This window comes from Urocitellus parryii, chromosome 11, assembly GCF_045843805.1.
Source record: "Urocitellus parryii isolate mUroPar1 chromosome 11, mUroPar1.hap1, whole genome shotgun sequence".
Lineage (NCBI taxonomy): Eukaryota > Metazoa > Chordata > Mammalia > Rodentia > Sciuridae > Urocitellus > Urocitellus parryii.
Window position 1 is genome coordinate 25,146,688 of NC_135541.1, and position 13,671 is coordinate 25,160,358.

Genomic DNA, 13,671 nt, shown 5'->3' on the forward strand with positions numbered 1-13,671 from the left:
GGCACATGCCTGTAATCCTAGAAACTGGGGAGACTGAGACAGAAGGATCACAAGTTTGATCACAAGCCTCTGCAACTTAACAAGATCATGTCTCAAAAAATATAAAAGGGCTGGAGCTGGGAATGTAGGTTGTTGGTGGAGTACCCCTGGATTCAATCTCAGGAAACACACAGGAACCACACAGGAAAAAGAGAAATAACCAGGGGAACTGGGAGTATATGAACTGGGTAAAATTAAAGAAAGTTACAATTCAATTAGCTGTATTGTAACTCCTGGAGGTGGTGGAATGAAAGAATACAAAAATCAGGACTTGGGGCTGGCGATGTGGCTCAAGCGGTAGCCAGCTCGCCTGGCATGCGTGCGGCCCGGGTTCGATCCTCAGAACCACATACCAACAAAGATGTTGTGTCCCCCGAGAACTAAAAAAAAAAAAAAATATATATTAAAAAAAAATCAGGACTTGTTTTATTCACGATATATTATCAGTCCTTAAGATAAAACCTGAACTAGATTGGACATGGAGAATGGGGGAAGGAAGGGGGGTTAGGAATGGGAAAAACAGTGGAATGAATTGGACATAACTTTCCTATGTTCATATATGAATACACAATCAGTGTAACTTCACATCATGTACCAACCACAAAAATGGGAAGTTATATGCCATGTGTATGTCAAAATACATTCTACTGTCATGTATAATTAAAAAGAATAAAAATTTTTAAAAAGAGCCTGAAACATGATTACTGATACATATTTGTTGAAGAAATGAATAAATGCCACTCAACACTGCCCTGTAATATTCCTGCACATATCTAGCATGTGTTCTTTACTAACTCATTCTAAAATAACTCTTAACAAAGTTTTTCCTCTCTCCACTAATTCAGTTGATTTTCTCTCACATTCATGGAGAAAAAAAATAAACATTCTGGAAATGACTCCCAAATCTCTCACTATCAAAACTACACACACTATACCCATATTCTGGATTCCCTCCAGTTGAAATAAAAATGCATCTCTAATTTCTATTCCAGACCAAACCTCTTGTATTCTGGATGCTATCCCCTCTTGCCTTCTCCAAGACACTTCTCCTGCAGTTCCTCCTACTCTTTTCTGTATCATTTCCATACATATAACCATGCCTTCTAATTTCTCACTACTTCATCCCAATCCTTGGGATCCATCCACCTTGACTTTATCATTCTAAAACAAGATTAAACCCCATGACTTTTGAACCTACTATTTCCTGTGCCTGAGAAGCTCTTACCTTTTAAATTTTTTTAACTTTTTTTTTTCTTTTCGTTTTTGAGGACTTTAATCCATGTGAGCTTTAGTTTTGGATATGGTTTAAGGTAGAAATCTAATTTTATATTTTTCTCTTTTGGAAAAAAATGTCTCAGCGCTATTTATTGAAATATATCTTTCCCCCCACTGACTTGTAATACAAATTCTTGTAATAAGCCAAGTTCCTTTGGAGCTTGTTTTCATTTCGGCCTAACAAGCTTTGCTTCTTATTTTCCTTCATCAGGCACGCTTCTCTCTTGGTTCCTCTCAGGGGTACCTTTCCCTCTCTTTCTTCAGATCGTCCTTCATATCTAGATTGTCTATAGGCATTTCTGGCGACTTCAAAGATCCTGGAAGAACCGAGGCTGGCTAGAACTTCAGACCAGTTGTTGCTAAGGCGGCTGTAGCTGAGAACGCCGAAAGGACCAGCCCTCGGCGCCCTAGTGATGAAATCAGGCGCGCGCCAGCGTCGCCAAAGGGTGCGTCACCGCGCGCGGACGACAGGGGGCGGGGTCGGTGATTAGTCACGTGGCTTGGTTGCCTACGCGCTGCTGGGCCGTGGGAAGATGGCGGACGGAAAGGGAGACGCCGCCGCCGCCGCCGCCGGGGCCGAGGCTGAGGCTCCAGCGGTAGCGGGAGCCGGAGAAGGAGCCGAAACAGAGTCCATGGCTCGGGGTCATCGCCCTGCATCTCCGGCGCCGGGAGCCCCGGGCCTGCGACCGTGTTTGTGGCAGCTGGAGACAGAGCTGAGGGAGCAGGAGGTGTCTGAGGTCTCATCTTTGAACTACTGCCGGAGCTTCTGCCAGGTGAGGGGCTGACTGGCTGATTGAGGGCGGCGGAGCGGGGAGGCCAGGGAAGGAGGCCCGGTATCCGTTGCAGCAGCCGAGACTGAACTCGAAAGACACCACCCCCGTGTCTCGCCGCGCCCCCGGGCCGCAAAGGCCCAGCTGGCCCCCCTCCGCCCCAGTCTGAGTTTGGCCACTGTCGGGGCGGGTTTAGCTGGGCTATACTGAGAGCCGCGAGAGCGCCGACGGCTCCCTGGAAGGGCCGTGCCCTGTCGCTGATGCTTGAGTCCTGCCCGGGTGGTTGGAGCGCCACTGCCCCCTGAGGGTTTGATTGCTCGTTCCTGGTGGGAGATGCTTCTTTGAGAGATATGGGTCTCTCCGAACTGGAAAACCCAGGTTTTCTTGAATAATCCGGAGGGGTATATTGGGGCCAGAGATTTCTCTTTGGAGTCAATGTTTTCTGGCCCCTAAAAGGCTTGCTTGATAGTTGGCTTTGAAAGACGTGTCGGACTTTCCGATTAGGGATTGTGGAGCCGTTTGGTTGTTTTGTTTTTGCCCATTTTGGAGAGCAAGGAGATATGTTAATGCCTTCTTTAACCTCTTTTGTGTTCATTTGTGGATTGGAGTACCAGGACTGAGGCTGGTGATTAGAAGAGGTTCAGGAAAGAGATGTACAGTGTGGCCTTTTTTGGCAGTTGAATGATCGATTGCTTCTGTGCCATAGAGGGTCCCAAATTTATTTGCTTGTTTATGGATGTATTGGTTTCCATGATCACTCCAAGGTGTTTCTCGGTGTTTTCAAGTCTACTACATTCGTACATATTTGCTATTATTTCTACTTCTGATGTTTGTTCCATCAGGTTTCACAGTCATTCCTTTGCTCCCCACCTGTGGTACCTTAGAGAATATAAATTAATTGAAGTATATTGGTACTTGGATTCCTAATTAGCATTTGAGTTTGATGAAGAAATTGTGGCGTTCCAAAGTTATAATTTGGGTGGGGTGTGTGTTCTCTGTTGGTTCAGGGCAGTATCAAAAGTTGATTTGCTTGAGTGATTTTCTTCCCCCTCTTGCTGAGCCAGAAGAACCTCATCTCTGAATTAATTTTATTCTTGCTAATCTTTTTCATCCGTTATATCGCTCCAATTTTTGTGTATTCAACCTGTAGTATTTCCCTCCCCTTTATTTTATGTCAAGGTGTAATTGTTATCTGCTTCCTTGCCTAGTGATAATAATTTAGAAAACTCGTTTTTACCAACTTCCTTAGAATGGTGCCAGACATTACCAAGTGCTGAGGAAGCATGAATAATGCACAGTACCTACCCTTGATGAGCTTATAGTTGATGGGAGGTTTTAGAAATGACAGTATTTCCAGTGCAGTTTTGGTAATAATAGAAAAGGAGTTGTAGAGACAGTAGTGAGGAGAGAGCCCTCTTGGGGCATCCTTGTGGAAAAGACAGTTAACTAGTAAAAATAAAGTTTAAAAGATTGATTATAGAGCGTAATATGTGTTTAGAACTTGTAGAGGCCACTTTAGATAGGATAAGGCTCTATGGCCGAAAGGATATAAATGGGTCATGTGAAGGTCTGGGGTGAACATCACTCCAGTGCCAAAGGTAGACATGAGAAGGGACATAAAATGCTATAGGAGAAAAGGGAATTAATTGCAGAGGGAGTGTGGGGACAGGAAAAAAATCATGGGTTTTGAGTAAGGCTTCTAAGCTTGAGTAGTCTTTTGCAAAGATAAAAAGAATGTATATGGCCAGTCAGAATAAAGCTTATCAAAGATAGATATATAGATACAGATTTAGTTATAGATTCGTTTTATGTCTACTGCTTGTATTTCCAATTTTATTTTAAATAATGTTTTAATGTCAAAAGTCTTGATAAGGCCTAGAAATGTGAGGACCCAGAAGAATTTTTAAAAGATAGCACTTTTGTGATTTGTCTTTTCTATGAAATTTTTCCTGAACATTTTCCAAAAATATTCTTTAGACTAAAAAGAAAATAAGAACAGTGTTCCTGTAACATTAGGTTGTCCTAGAAGGCACATTGGATTGGATGTTAGTTGGGTCCTAATTGTGATTCTACTACTTCTTAACTAATAACTTTGGGCAAACTATGACTGTGCAACTATATCATGTTTTCTGACCTTTATGTCCTCGTGATGCTTTATACAAACAATAGAACAGAAAGTTTATGTACAAATCCTCACAGAATTTGTCATAATATTTTGTTACATTTTTTCCAGTAGCTCAGATAAAATCAACTGTGTCCTTCATCACCAGGCCACAGAAAAAAACCTTAAAATTAATGAAGAAACAGGAAAAATTACACTATTAAGTTGATTGAATAGCTCTTGGTTTCTCATAAGATTTTTTCATTCACTTACTGTGTGACTAAGTGCTGAAGATGGGAAGCTAGGAGCTTATGATATGAAGAGATAGGTAGTAAGTATTAATTATCATAAAGGCCTGGATGTTTAATTACTACCATAAATCTATTTTCATCAGGTGTTTACTTTAGAAATATTGTCCTGAAGACTTAGATTATATTAAGTAGATCCCTTCTGTAACATGCTTGCACCATATTCTCTTTCTTGCATCATTTAAAATAAGTCACTTTATCTTTGGAATTGCACTAACTCAAGAAATAAACTAAGTGGATAGGGAATCTTTTCTCATTCAGGGTGTATTTTAAATTTTCTTGAGTTTGTGAAGACGGTAAACTCTAGAAGTAGTAGTTACTAAGAAAATGATACTTAGATCAAGTTATATTCAATGAAAATTTGTATTCAATGACTATGGGATGTATCCCCCCCCCTTCTGTTACTCTCAGTTCCTTTTCTGAAAACATTGTCAGACAGTGTAGATAAAATTAACATCACAAAACAATCCTTCTTTGTTTTGCTGAAAAACTGATGTTTAATTAAAATTTTGCTGTATTTTGGGAGTCAAGATTCCAAAAGTTTTACAACTGGTGGCTCTATTTGTAACACAAATTTTTGAAGGCTTTTCAGTAAACTTCATTAATAAACTTGAATTTTTTTAATTTAGTTGTACACAACACGTTTATTTTGTTTATTTTTTTATGTGGTGTTGAAGTTCGAACCCAGGGCTTTGCGCATGCTAGGCGAGTGCTCTACTGCTGAGCCACAACCCCAGCCCAATAAACTTGAAATTATTTGGTGAATATTTATACTTTGAGAATACCAAAGGAATTTTATGAGTATACCACTTTATATGAGACAATTTTAATTTCTAGACTGGCAGTGACCTTGTATGTTTTTAATGGTTAAAATAAGTAAGTGCTGCTTGGTATAAATGACACATGCTTATAATCCCAGCAGCCAGGGAGACTGAGGCCAGAGGATCACAAGTTTGAGGCTAGTCTCAGCAGTTTAGCAAGGTCTTAAGCAACTTAGTGAGATCCTATTTCTAAAGAAAAAATAAGAAGGGTTGGGGATATAACTCAGTGGTGAAGTGCCCCTGGATTCTATCCCCAGTACCACCCCCCCCCAAAAAAAAAGTGCTATATTTGCTTTCCCTAGTAGTCCTCCCTTATGTACAGGGTATAGATTCTAAGACTCCCAATGGATGTCTGAAACTGCTGATATGAGCTCTATATACTATTTTTCCCCTTTACTTACCTGTGATAAAGTTTAGTTTATAAATTAGGCACAGTAAGAGATTAACAATGACTAATTATAAAATGGAACAATTATAATGATGTACTAGTTATAATATATCATTATATTAATATATTTTCTCTTTCATAATGTCTTATTATGCTATACTCTTCCTGTGATGAGGTGAGGTGAAACAGTGCCTAAGAGATAAGATGAAGTATAGTGAAGGATGTAGGCATTGTGACTTAACCATAGTCTACATAACTACACAGGGTTACTTAAACACAGCACTGTGATAACCGAACTGGCTAGTAAGTGACTAACATGTGGGTAGTGTATACAGTTTGGATAAACTGGACAATGGGATGATTTATGTCCTGGGTGGGACAGAGCTGGATGATGCAAGATTTCATAGATTACATAAAATGGTGTGCAATCTAAAACTTTTTGCATTATTTCTGTAATTTTTCATTTATTATTATTTATCATTATTATTTTTGGACTGCAATTGACCACTGGTAACTGAAACCACCGATAAAATGGGGCTACTTCACAGGCACCAACATGTAAACTAGCTCTGTAACCTTGGGCATATTACTTTCTTAACCTTAATTTGCACATTTGCAAATGGAATGATAATAGTACTTATTGTTCTGTGTAAATACATGGTTATGAGGACTAAATAAGATTATCTCTATTAAGATATTTTTTTTAAGAAAAGGAAATATCAACTGACTGATCTCCAAAAGGATAAAATTACTACTTTGACAGGATTTCAAGTCATCAAGCATTCTCAAGTCTTTCCCTTTCATTGTACTATTTTTTTTTTTTTAATATTTATTTTTTAGTTCTCGGCGGACACAACATCTTTGTTGGTATTTGGTGCTGAGGATCGAACCCGGGCCGCACGCATGCCAAGCGAGCGTGCTACCGCTTGAGCCACATCCCCAGCCCCTCATTGTACTATTGTGCTGTTCTCTTATTGTCTCTCTCCCTTTTTTGGCATGGCAAAAATTCCTTCTTTAGTGCTCAGCACAAGTATTATCTCTGTGAAGCTTTCCTTGATTTCATCAGACAAGTTTCCTCTTGTTTGTTTTGACACTTTGTGCATAACTTTAACATATTTTCTTGCTGTCACTGTCTTAATTTAAGCTTCCTCCTTTTGCAGCAACCTCTGCACTCTTGCCTTCTAAATGACCTTATCTACAGTCCACCTTTGTGTTGTAAATATAATTGAGTCACTTTATTCCTAAAAAACTTAGTTTCTTTTCCTAAAGGCATGGTAAAGCTTGGACTCATTAGCCAGGCATACTGAAATTTTTAGAATCTGGACCCCAACTCCCACCTTTCTAGTCTTGTTTGCTTGTTTTTCTGTCCACCATCACCAATGTCCTTTTCTGCTTGATTAGCCCTAGGATTCACCACAACTGCCTATTTATCCTTTAAGACCTGGCTCAGATATAGTCTTTCAGAACCTTTTTTGGATTTCAGCATTTGAAATTAGGTGATTCTTTCACCAGAGTATTTTGTTAGCATCCTGTACATAAGCCTACTGCCTAAATATTTGTTTCCATGTTTGTTTCTTGTATTGATGAGTAAGCCAACAAAAGCAAAGATCTTGTTTTTTCTCTTTTGTGTGCTTAGTACCTAGCAGTTACTACAGTGCCTGGCACACAAAAGTAATTTGTTGAATGCATTGTATTGTGGGAAATGCACAATACACTCAAGAGATGAGTATTTTAACAAAACACCTGCCTAGTGGTGTAGTTCGGTGACAGAACACCTGCTTAGTGTGTACAGGAACTTGGTTCCATACCCAGCACCAAAACAAAACCAGCTCATTTATCAAAAGGAACCCATAATGTAAAGTTTAGTTAAGTAAAAACAATTTTATTGTAGAATATTACTATAAAGGAACAGAATAAGAGATTTTGGTCCTTTCTTGGAGACATTACTTATCAGCTTAACCCTATATTCATATAACAATATATACATTTACATATATGTAAAAAGGAATAGAGGAGAGAGAAAATGGGAGGCATTATAGTATTGGTGGAGAGTTAGCTACCAAATAGTACAATAGTTGGAGGTGTTGAGATTAAGAGGATCAGTCCTCCCAACCTTTTGAGGTTGGTGGCCATGAAGATTCTTGAACTTGGGGTTGGGGGGCACCACACACTTTTTTTCTTTTTGATACTGGGTATTGAACCCAGGAGTGTTCAACCACTGAGCTACATCCCTAGCCCTTTTTATTCTGAGACAGAATCTGGCTGGATATTCTGTTAGCATCCTGTAAATAAAAGCCTAGTGCCTAAATATTTGTTCCCATGCCCAGGCTGGCCTTGAACTGGTGATTGTTTTGCTTCAGCTTTCCAAGATGCGGGCATTACAGACCTGTGCCAGCATGCCTATTTCTTTGATATATTTTAAATAATTTTTAGTGTATTACCTTCTGTTTTTTTTGCCCTGCCTTCTCTTGGGAGATGTCCAGATAGAAATTGCATGACAAGTAGTAATCATTGCAAGAGCTAACTTTGTAGTGCTTGTGTCCAAAACATAATATAAATGTGACCTGCGAAACAGTGAAAACTAGGTACTATCATCCACTGTAGTACCTACCACTCTTGTCTCTTGCTATATATTGGGACACCTACAAGTTTCTGTTTCTTCCTATGGATCATGCTTTTTTGAACAACGATGAATAAAAAATCTAAACAGAAAACACCACTTAATGCAAAAAATGGCAGATATACTGATAAACTGTTTTGTTTTCATTCAGGTCTAGACACCTGTGACCTCTCCTAGAGGCTATCTTATCTAAAACAGCACTTCCTAGTTACCTTTGACCTCCTTAACACTGCTTTATCTTCAACTCACTACTATCTGCTCTGCCTGTCTCTGTCTTCATCTGGAATCTTGACTGTTTTATTTACTAAGTACTTAAAATAGTCCCTAGAATAGTTCCTGGCTCTTATTGAATACTCAATAAATACTTGATGCTCTTTATATCTTTCTTTCCCTAAATCCCCTACTAGACTTTATGAGAATAACAACTGAGTCTTACCTGTCTTTAAGGAGAAAGCAGTTTTTGCTCCTTACCAGCAGGAGCCAAACCTTTTTTATTTGTATCTTGATTACCTTAGAACCTTAAAAAAAAAAAAAACTAAACTACTTTTTTAAAAATATAGCTTTATTTTATTTATTTTAATGTGGTGCTGAGGATTGAACCCAGTGCCTCACTTGTGCTAGGTGAGCATTCTACCATTGAGCCACGACCCCAGTCCTATCTTAGAACCTTTAAATTGGGTCTGATGTACATATCTCATGTGGGGGGGGGAATAGAAGAGAACTTGATTTAACAGAAATTTATACAACAAATTTTATATAGATAATTTTAACAAATAAAAATTTGTATTATAAAACTTTCATATTGGCACAAAGCCAACCTGTAAACCATTATGTGAAAAATTAGGGGCACTATATAATTTCTTGGGTATCTTTTGTGTGCCATTCTCTCAGGTGGGTAATGTTATTCTCATTTTACAGATAGAGAACCAAGGCCCAGAAAATTAACTAACTTTCCTAAGGTTATATATGCATACCCTGTTGCAAGGTCTGTAGACTCCAAAGCCCATGCTCTTTTTCCCCTGTATCATAATCATAATTTCCTAAATTGTGTTTTGTGCCTCAAAACGTGTAAGTTAGTAAACTTTTTTTTTTTTTTTTTTTTTTTAAACCAGGGATTGAACTCAGGGGCAGTTGGCCACTGAGCCACATACCCAGCTCTATTTTGTATTTTATTTTGAGACAGGGAGTTGCTTAGTGCCTCACTTTTGCTGAGGCTGGCTTTGAACTCCCGCTCCTCCTGTCTCAGCCTCCCAAGCTTCTGAGATTACAGGCGTGCATCACTGTGCCTGACATAAACCTTATTCTTAAATTAGGTTCTGTGTTCATGTAAATTAGGATAATGATGGGATAAATGTTTCTTAATGTATCTTTTATATTAAGATTAGTGGGAATCTTCTAAAGAGACATGTTTTATGCGGCATTTTACCACTTATCAGGTCCAAAACACTTTGCCATGTCTAATGTTTATATCAGTCCAAAAGTCACAAGCCTCCCCCCCCCCACTAAAATGAAGCAAAATGTGATAGTGAAGAATTGGTTGCTTTGTCTTTCAGCACGTCCCTGAGATTAAAAATAAAGTGATCTTCTTTCTTCCTCCATTCCTCCCTTCCTTTTGGCATACCACTGCGCGTTTTTTGTTTTTATTGTTTGTTTGTGTCATGTTGGGTATTGAACCCAGGGCGCTCAACCACTGAGGTACATCCTTGGACTTTTTAGTTTTTATTTTGAGTTGGGATCTTGCTAAATTGCCCAGGCCGACCTCACATCTTTGCTTCTTCTGCCTCACCCTCCTGAGGTGCTGAAATTACAGGCATGTGCCACTGTGCCTGGCCATACACTGAATTTTGATTCTCTACTTTCCATCTAAAACATGACCATGCTCTTTCTTTCCCCTTCCATTCCTTAGTCCTTTCCTTCATTCCTTCCTTTCCTGGAAGTTAAACCCAGGGCCTTGCACATCCTAGGCAAGGACTGTACCACTGAGCTACACCCCTGATTATGAGCTTTTTATGAAAAAAAGTTCCCACCAAAGTTTTCCAAGTTGTAAATTACATTTATTTCACATAAAATGGGTTTTAATGTATTTGAGAGAAGTTGAGATGAGGTATATTTCAGACTTCTTCAAGGTTTATTCAGATTTACTTGTATTTCTATAACATAGCTGGCCTAGGAATTACTAATGTAATTTGTCCACACTTTTGTGCCGATTTCTCCAGTGTCCTTTTTTTTTTTTGAGTGCCTTCATTGTTATTTTTTTCTTTTCTTTCTTTCTTTTTTTATTTGTTTTAGATATAGGAGCATATGGTGTTGACATTTAATTTCATAGTATTTATACTCCCAAGAAAATAACCCTAGCATGTTACATTAGCCAGCACAATGTCTAATTACTTTTTTTTCATATATATTTAAGTACAGTATTTTAAATAACAAAAATAATTATATAATTTAGTTTTTTTTACTCAAAACTAATACATGCTCATTCTGAAAACTTAAAAATAATATTTATAAATGCATAAAGCATTGTTTAACATGTCTGAGGCCCTGGGCTCGATCCTTAGCACTGCAAAAAAATACCTAAAGGAAACTGTAAAATTACTATATAAATTCAGCTGTTGGAAAGGTACATATAGAATGTGTTTATGTAAGTATTAAATTTTTTTAATTGCCTAAGCAATTCATGAATACATTCTCATTGTAAAAAACTAGAATAATGGGCTGGGGCTGGGGCTGGGGCTCAGCAGTAGAGCGTGGTGCTGGGTTCAATCTCCAGCATCACATATATATAAATAAAAGAATGGCATTGTGTCCACTACAACTAAAAAATTTTTAAAAATGTTTAAAAACTAGAATAACAAAAAGAAAGAATAAAAAGTGAAAGCTCCATCCATACCCTCCCTTATGTTCTAGTGCTGTTTTATCCTAGGTGAGCCTATGTTAAAAGTTTGAGAATTTTTTTTTTTTTGAGAGAGAGAGAGAGAGAGAGAAAATTTTAATATTTATTTTTTTAGTTTTTGGCGGACACAACATCTTTGTTTGTATGTGGTGCTGAGGATCGAACCCGGGCCGCACAAATGCCAGGCCAGCACACTACCACTTGAGCCACATCCCCAGCCCCAAAAGTTTGAGAATTTATATTTGAAGAATTTTTCTGTGTGCTAAGTACTTAACTCATGTGCTATTTTTAGAAAAATCATTTCAAGTTTATATATTAAAACCTTATTTCACTAATAGAGAAACCTTTTTATTAAATATATCCAAATTTACTGTATTTAAGAAAAAATGCATAGTTCAGTATTCTACCATTGATTTTTTATTTTATTTTATTTTTTGGTACTGAGGATTGAACCCAGGGGTCCTTAACCACTGAGCCACATCCTTGGCCCTTTTTTATGTTCTATTTTAGAGACAGGGTCTCACTGGGTTGCTAAGTGTCTTGCTAACTTGATGAGGCTGGCTTTGAACTCACAGTCCTCCTGCCTCAGCCTCCCAAGCTGCTGGGATTACAGGCATGCACCACCCGCCCAGCTGCATTCTTAAATTCTACAGGTAGAAAAACTTTAATACTTAACTTTAAAAAATATTTTAAAAATATAATGCCTATATCAAAAGTGATTTGAATTTTTTAAACTATAAAAGCAAGGCTTAAAGCAAAAAAAAAAATATATATATATATTTATTTAGATAGGGTTTTAAGGAAAAGAAAAGCTCCTTTCCTTCTGCTCTCCATCTCTCCAGTCACTTCCTAGAGGAAATCCTTGTCTTAGTCTCTTGTATATTCTTAAAAACTCAAGTATACTTTTTCAATTAACTTTTTAGTTTATAGAGAACATTTTTCTTTATCAGTATGTTTTGGCAGGCATCAATAAATAATTCATGTTATTTTTTATTGTCATAGATAGTGTTTCAAAGACTGTCTTTAAATATTAAACCTTGGTTATTTATAGTATAAATTCCTGGAATTAAAATTACTAGATTAGAGGGAATTTTTTTTGGTGGGGAGGGGTACCAGGGATTAAACTCAGGGGCACTCAACCACTGAGCCACATCCCTAGCCCTCTTTTGTATTTTATTTAGAGACAGGGTCTCACTGAGTTGCTTCATGCTTTACCAAGTTGCTGAGGCTGACTTTGAACTCCTTTTATCCTCCTGCCTCAGCCTTCTGAGCTGCTGGGATTATAGGCATGTGCCACCCTGCCCAGCAGAATGTTTTTAATCTTAATGTTTTTACAAAAAACTGAATATATACTTCTTGGATACCTTCTTTCCTTATATCCTTGCCAACCTGGTGTTAAACTTTTTAATATTTGCCAATCTGATAGGTAAAAAGTTAACTTAATGTTAATTTTCATTGAAACATAATTTGAGTATTATTTCATGAGTTTCAGACATTAAATATTTCTGAATATCAGACATTAAAACTTTTTGCAAAATTTTTTAGTGTTGATGAACCTTTATTTTATTCATTTATTTATATGTGGTGCTGAAAATTGAACCCAGTGACTCACACATGTGAGGCAAGCACTCTACCACTGAGCCACAACCCCAGCCCCTGCAAAATTTTTTGACATAACTATCTTTTTTTCCCCCCCTTGTTTTAGGTTGACACAATATCTTTTTAAATTTATTTTTATATGGTGCTGAGGATCGAACCCAGTGCATCCCACATGCCGGGCCAGCACGCTACCACTTGAGCCGTACCCCCAGCCCCTATAACTGTCTTAAATTTTTTTTTTTAAGAATTTTTTTTTAATATTTATTTTTTAGTTATCGGCGGACACAACATCGTTGTTTGTATGTGGTGCTGAGGATCGAACCTGGGCTGAACGCATGCCAGGCGGGTGTGCTACCGCTTGAGCCACATCCCCAGCCCTGTCTTAAATGTTATAAGTTAAAAATAGTTAACTAGATTTTGTCTAATCATTGAGTATGACGATATGATTTTGAAATTCTATCCTCTTTTGAGGGTCTCAAGAAGCAAAACATAATCCCAAAGGTTATCAGTCACAGCCTAAACTGAAGACTTGGAATATGTGATACAAATGGTGATTATGGTTTTGAGAGATTTGTCAATGTAATCGTTAATTGATCAGGCATTGTCTTTTATACATTAGGCTCCAGGAAGACAGTCATAGCTGAATAATTAGGAAAGACCTAGTGTTTTCCATTAACTAACTTTTGTTTACATTATGAGCTTTAAATTTTCTAGTAGAGTACCACTAAAGGATCTATGACCTTTGGCCAAAACAGTTGATTGTTTGGGGAGCTTCAGATTGTTGCTTACATAGGATGACCTTTAAATTGATTGTGCTTCAAAGTCCTATAATTATATTGAGAAATTCTGCTAAATTT

General features: G+C 37.8%; 1 protein-coding gene across 1 annotated transcript in view; it reads left to right on the forward strand.

Moving 5' to 3' along the window:
* Positions 1–1,847: 1,847 nt before the first annotated feature.
* Rlf (RLF zinc finger) overlaps positions 1,848–13,671 on the forward strand; it is a 70,297-nt gene continuing 58,473 nt past the window's right edge. Inside the window, exon 1 of the mRNA XM_026393437.2 lies at positions 1,848–2,087. Within this exon, the coding sequence (XP_026249222.2) occupies positions 1,848–2,087 (240 nt within the window). The remainder of the gene's footprint in view (positions 2,088–13,671) is intronic.